Consider the following 7192-nt stretch of genomic DNA (forward strand, 5'->3'; position numbering starts at 1 on the left):
GCAAGTGTGCTCAGAACTTACATTCCAAATAGAGATTATATTCCCAGGGAAAATGCAAAGGCAATGCAAAGGCTGAAGGCGAAACAGATGCAATGGAACACCAGTGAGGGCATACCATAAGAGCAGGACTTACAATTTGCCGTAAGTCCCCAGAGTGCAAAAGATGATAGACCTGGATACCAACAAGGTAAGCAAACTTTACTTACAAACAGGCCCTTCTGTTAATGTTTTACAGAAATGCACTCTTTATAGCAGATAAATCAAATCCAATGTAAAGCCGCACAGTCCTGATGATGCTCTATACTTGGTACAATTGGGTGCTTGTACTGATGGAGGGACAATGGGTGTTCAAAGTCTAATAGTAAAATGTAGAAAGTCACCAATACTCAGAAGATGCAGTCTCAAAAATGTATTGTAGACATATACCATCACATAAGTCATACTGCCAATGTTTTGGGGCCTCCTTCCTCAAGGCAACTCAGTGACAATAAACACAAAGACCGATACAATGTACATTCATCAACCACTTTATTAGCTACACCTGTTCAATTGCTTGGTAACACAAATTGTTCATCAGCCAATCACATGGCAGCAACTCAATGCATTTAGGCCTCAAGACGTGGTTAAGACTACTTGCTGAAGTTCAAACTGAGCAGCAGAATGGGGAAAAAAGGGAATTTAAGGGTGTTCGAACATGGCATGGTTGTTGGCGCCAAAACTGCAGACCTACTGGGATTTTCACACACAACCATCTCTAGGGTTTACAGAGAATGGTCAGTAAAAGAGAAAATATTCAGGGAGCAGCAGCTGTGTGGACGAAAATGCCTTGTTGATGTCAGAGGTCGGAGGAGAATGGGCAGACTGGTTGCTGTGACATTCAGATGGTAGGGTCAGAATTTGGTGTGAACAACATGAAAGCATGGATACATCCAGCCTTGTATTAACAGTTCAGGTTGTTGGCGGTGGTGTAATGGTGTTGGGGATATTTTTTTGGCACTAGCAAGGTGTACCTAATAGAATGGCTAGTGAGTGTATATAGAGCAAGATGACCTTCAGCAACCAGAGTCCCACTCCTTCAATGATACCAACAGAACATTATACTCCTAACAAAGTCATAGAGATAATGCCAAAAATGAACACAACATTTAACTGCAATAGTTACAAAAACACCCATGTGCAAATAAACTTTCAGTGAAGCAAATGAGCCATTTCCCCTTAGGATCACCATCAAGATGCTGAATGATCAGCAGAGAAAACTAGCAATGAAGTCACCGTTGCTAAACAACAGAGGCATCAGTACCGCCAAGATACTGCCCAAGCTGGGGATCTTCCAAGCGGAGTTGCCCTGAGGAAGAGGACCCTGCGAGGCTCGGAAATGTTGGCAACTTTGACCTATGTTATGTTATGCTTCTACAAAACAAATCCCCTTTTGGGTGGTGGTGATTTTCTACATTTTATTCTTTACAGCAGACACATCAAACTGCTGTTTTTGTTCGGAAATATGCACCCTTTTGTATACACCTTGACCAGTAAAACATTTAATATAAATAAGGGAGATAGGGCATTGAAGAGATGGGTGGAGGGTTAACAGTGGGGCAGGGCAGTGAAGGGGAGGGATTACTGTCCATGCATCCTCTTACCCCTGCACTGTTGCCCCCTGAACGCTGAATGGCCGCCTACAGACCCACACTACATGCGGATTTTCATGCCTTGAATAGAACTGTTTTTTAAACCATTAAATTGATGGGTTTAGGTCTGCTTTAAAGCGGAACTTTACCCATAACAACATGAACAATAATGTTTTTTAAACAAGTAACATACATTCTATATTAATAATTTTGTTGTCAAAAGGAGTGTGAGCTTTAAATTGCCTCCAGCATTGTTCCTTTTTCTTCTTGCTGGAGGCCGCCATTTTCCTGAAGCCCAGAGCCCCTGAGCAGCAGTAAATCTTTAGGCTGGCAGCAGATCAGCTTCTACATTTTTGGCACAGAGCTGAAAAACAGAAAGCAACTGAGCATGTGCAGAGCAGGGTGAGACACTGTATTACTGGATTTTAAACAGCATAGGCACTTATTTTTTAATGTTTTACATAGCTATACCTGCAAAAGTCTGACGTGATCTAGCAAGACTTAATTTTCTGACTAAAGTTCCACTTTGAATTGAACAGTTTTGGAAAACAGTTAAATCAATGGGTTTAGTTCTGCGTTAACACTCTTCTTTTGCAGGGGACATATTTCATAAATATGGGTATGTGACAAAGTCCCTTCAATACGGACTTGGACAGAAGTCAAAGCCCTGTATACTTCCTGGGCCTACCATCCAAAGGGTTCCTACAAGGAATTGAAGAGCTGTTAACTTTTGCACTGTTCAGGTCAGGCTCATTGTAATCCGGCTCTCTGTTCCAGTTCAGTCTGATATGTCTAGGTTACAGTGCAGAGTTTCAGTGGGAGGACTCAACTGTCCTGTGATGTTCAGTACACCTAAAAATTCCTGTAAAAGAAATCTTGTACTGTATGGAATTGAGATTACAGTGATATACTGAAATCATTGGATATATTCTAAGTAATAACACATTATGCTATATTATACATCAATCAGACATAACAATATGTCCACTGACAGGTAAAGTGAATAACATTGATTATCTCATTACAATGGCACCTGAAAATGGGCAGGACTTATTAGGCAGCAAGTAAACATGTTGTCCCTGAAGTTGATTTGTTAAAAGCAGAAAAAATGGGCAAGTGGAAGAATTTGAGTGATTCTGACAAGGGCCAAATTGTAATAGCTAGACATCTGGGTCAGAGGATCTCCAAAACTGCAGCTCTTGTGGGATGTTCCTGGTCTGCAATGGTCTGGACCTACCAAAAGTGGTCCAAGGAAGGAAAACTGGCAAACCAGCAACAGGGTCATGGGGGGCAAAGGATCACAGATGCAGTGGGGAGCAAATGCTGCCACATGTAGTCCAATCCAATAGAAGAGCTACTGTAGCTCATATTGCTGAACACGTGAATGCTGTTTCCAATAGAAAGATGTCAGAACATACAGTACATCACAGTTTGTTGCATAAGGGGCTGTGTAGCAAAAGACCAGTAAGGGTACCCATGCTGACCCATGTCCACAGCCAGAAGCACAAACAATGGGCATGTGAGCATCAGAACCGAACCATGGAGCAAGAGAAGAAGGTAGCCTGGTCTGATGCATTCAAGAATGGGTTGAGGAACACAATGAGTTTGAAGTGTTGACTTGGTCTTCAAATTCTTCAGATCTCAATCCAATGGAGCATCTGTAGGATGTGCTGGAAAAACAAGTCCAATCCATGGAGGCCCCACCTCACAATTTAAAATGGAACTAACCCCCCCTCTTCTTTTCAGCCAAGGATGCTGCCATCTTAGCCTCTGTTTGATCTGCAACTGCCAGGATGCTACACATGTGATGTTATTATACCAGATATCTTTTGACAGTTTGGTTGAGAGTGCAAGCAAATGTGACAGTTAGCATTCCCAGCAAGCCTTGAATGTACTGTAACTGTTAAATCGATGGGATTAGTTCTGCTGTAACCACTTCAAGTCCGGAGACTTTTACCCCCTTCCTGACCAGGGCAATTTTCAGCTTTCAGCACTATCACACTTGGAATGACAATTGCGCGGTCATGCAACACTGTACCCATATGAATTTTTTACCATTTTTTTGAGACAGATAAAACTTTATTTTGGTGGTATTTATTCACCGCTGGGATTTTTATTTTTTTTGCTATGTAAATGAAAATGTCCAAAAATGTTGAAAAATGTGTTTTTCTTATAAAATTTTGCAAATAAATAATATTTCATCATAAATCTTGGCCAAAATGTATTCTGTTATCTTTTTAGTTAAAAACAAAATAAGCCAAATTAGTTTATAACCAAAAATTATAATTTTTAAACATTTTTTTTTTACATTTTTATATTATTGTTTATTTTATTTTTCACCATGGTGACACTGTACTACTTTTGGGGGGTGATGAAGATTTTTTTTTTTTTTTTACACCGATTGCTTTTACACCCATATAGGATATAAAAGCAATCATTTCTCTTTCTCTCTGTCTGCATTCTTGCAGCCATTGATAACTACTGAGTGAGCTGTGATTGGTTACAGCTTGTCACATGGTACAAGGCTGTTGTGAATAACCTTGTACCATGTGACCTCTGTGATCATTCACAGATTTCACACGTAGTAAGCAATGATGTCACAAGTGACATCTTGCTTACTACTTTGCATGTACATGATCGGGACCTCGTACAGAGGTCCCGTCCGACGATCGGTGTTTCACTGTGTCTGGAGGACACAGCGGGCACCAGATCGTGGTGCTGCGCGCTCCCGGGTAGCGCGCACAAGCAGGGTGCGGGGAGGCTGTTTATAAACGGCCACCCGACCCTGCAGTGCCACCGTCCGGCTGTTTATATACAACAGCTGGTCGGGAAGTGGTTAAAGGATCTGCTACTGAAGGCTTGGTGCCAGATACCATGGCACACCTTCAGAGGTCCAGTGGAGTCCATGGCTTGACAGGTTATGGTGGGAGGTCATAATGTTAAAGCGTTACTAAACCCAGGACCCTGCATTCACTACATCTGGTCTCCCACAGTACACAGAACATGGAAGTGCAAATATTTTAGTAAATATAAACTGCTAAATAACTTTTCTCATCAGAAGTTAGAGCAGTCTTGTGAATTCTATCAGTGTTCAGCATAGCACTGGTTAAAGCTTGTAGGAGGAGTTTTCATTCTCCCTTGATTGTTCCATGAGGCTGGATAGCTCCTGACCCTCTGTCTGGGCAGTGCTGATTGGCTCTGTGCTGATCACATGCACTCTCCCAAGAAAAAAAAAACTCTCCAGCAATACACACCAAACTAACCATGTGCAGCTTGCCCCCAAGGCTCTGTTCTATCAGCAGATGGATTTGGGACTGTGGAAAAAAGGGAGGATCAGAGAAGACAGGATCAAACAATCTTTTTACATAATGCAGATGATTAACCCCTTAGGTTCCACAGTGAATATAACAAGCATGTTAAAGTGTTACTAAATCCAGGACTCTGCATTTACTATATCTGGTCTCCCACAGTACACAGAACATGGAAGTGCAATTATTTTAGTAAATCTAAACAGCTAAATACCTTTTCTCATCAGCAGTTAGAGCAATCATGTGACTTCTATCAGTGTCCAACAGAGCACTGGTTAAAGCTTGTCGGAGGAGTTTTCATTCTCCCCTCACTGTCCTATGAGGCTGCAGAACCCTCTGTCTGGACAGTGCACCCTCCCAAGAAAAAAAAACCCTCTAGCAATATAGCAATACACCCCAAAATGAGCATGTGCAGCATGCCCCAAAGGCTCTGTTCTATCAGCGGGTGGATATGGGACTATAGAAAAAGGGGAGGATCAGAGAAGACAGGATCAAACATCCTTTTTACACAATGCAGAGGATTAACCCCTTAGGTTCTACCGTGAGCCTACCAAACATGCTTTAGTGCATATTTGGGTCTAGTAATACTTTAAAGCTGATCGGTGTATATACCTAATTAGAATTGGTGATCTTGTACAACCCTTGCTATAACTACCCTCCCCCCTTTCAAGGTTCCCGGGGGAAAAAAGAGCGCAGTTCCAGTGGGAATGCTGCACGAAGGCCTACCATGATGAAACAAGAAGTCGAGGAGGAACAAGCATCCTGCAGCTTTTCGAGTTGTCATGTCTGGACCAGGGGCGGACTGACCATTCAAGCACTGCCCAAGGGCCCGGGGTCAGTAGGGGGCCCCATGAGATGCCTCTGGTACCTTTCATTGGCATTTTTGGGTGTGGGCAAGAACACAGGGGCCCCATGATCCCCTATTGCCCGGGGGCCCCGTGAGTTGTCAGTCCGCCCCTGATCTAGACTATCATGTCCCTAATATTTAATGCAGAAGCTTGAACGAGCAGGGCCCTCTGTTTCCTCTTCTACCAAATTGAATTGGAACTGGAATGTCTGCCTTCATTTTCATAAAACTGTTGGCGCTATATAAATCCTGTATAATAATAATAATAGTAAAAAAGATGGATTTCTGATATCTGTTTTGACATTCATTTAAAACAAAAGAAAATCCCATGTGGAGTCAGAGATCACAAAGGACTGGTGAAGTGAATGGGAAGATCAGGTATCAGAGCACAGTGATGAGCAGCAGACAAGGTGACAAGTCCTGTACAAGGGATGGGCACAGGGCACGGAGATCGGAGGGATGAGCTGTCAGGCCCCATACAGCCCATTCTTACCTGCGATGCTCAGGCTCCAAGTGTACAGCCTCAGGGTGTCATTGATGAGCTCGGACACGGTGCTCAGCATCCTGCCCCCTCTGTCCAGCAGCAGCGATCAGCTCTCAACACTAATCCTATGTATAACACGAGGTCAGTAGGAGCCGGCAGATCGGGGCATGGCGTGTGACTGCGCAGACGGGACACAAAACCGACGATGATGGCGGAGAACAACTGCGCCACCTCTCCTCCAAATGACAGCTCGGCGCGCACACGTGACGCGGTTACCCGGGTTACAGCCGCATTCCAAGCTCAGCCTCCCAGTCACTCCAGCATCCAATGGTCCTTGTGTGGGCGTGTCTGCGATGGTAATGAAGAGGTGGTGGGCTCGTGTTGTAGGGGAGAGGAGGGTGGGCTGTGATGTAGGGGAGAGGAGGGTGGGCTGTGTTGTAGGGGAGAGGAGGGTGGGCTGTGCTGTTTGCTGCAGTGCTCATAACACAATACTGCCAGAGGAAGAACTACATTGTTCATTAGCTCAATGAGGCTGCATTCATTTCCATCAAAAGAAAAGTCCTGATCTTCATAAAGGGGCCAGATGATTGGTTGTTCAACGCTACTTTTACACCTAAACGTCACGTTTTCGAGCGTCTTTTGGAGCAGAATTGCACATTTTTGCAGCTTTTGCCTGATTTCTTTTTTAGGCTTTTTCTTATGTGGCCAATGGAAAGCTAAAAAGGGGCGGAGATAGGGTTGCCACCTCATCCCTTTAAACACCTAATAATTACATAGGTTCTGAGGCTGATTGAATGCAAAAAAGGCACTGAGTTTAATTCCCAACGTAATCAGCCACAGAATCTTTGTAACTAACGTGTGTTCGGTTTTAAAGGGATGAGGTGGCACCCCTAAGCGGAGAGCTGCTGCTTGAGCCGAAAACGTG

The 7192-nt window shown here is 43.6% G+C and overlaps 1 protein-coding gene across 1 annotated transcript in view; it reads right to left on the minus strand.

Annotated features, from left to right (window-relative positions):
* Positions 1–6557, minus strand: part of ELOVL4 (ELOVL fatty acid elongase 4) — a 51361-nt gene extending 44804 nt beyond the window's left edge. The window contains exon 1 of the mRNA XM_089655348.1: positions 6277–6557. Within this exon, the coding sequence (XP_089511474.1) occupies positions 6277–6346 (70 nt within the window). The 5' untranslated portion in view covers positions 6347–6557. The remainder of the gene's footprint in view (positions 1–6276) is intronic.
* Between the last annotated feature and the right edge of the window lie 635 nt (positions 6558–7192).

This window comes from Staurois parvus, unplaced genomic scaffold (assembly GCF_062004578.1).
Source record: "Staurois parvus isolate SC_StPar_1 unplaced genomic scaffold, SC_StPar_1.0 ptg000834l, whole genome shotgun sequence".
NCBI lineage: Eukaryota > Metazoa > Chordata > Amphibia > Anura > Ranidae > Staurois > Staurois parvus.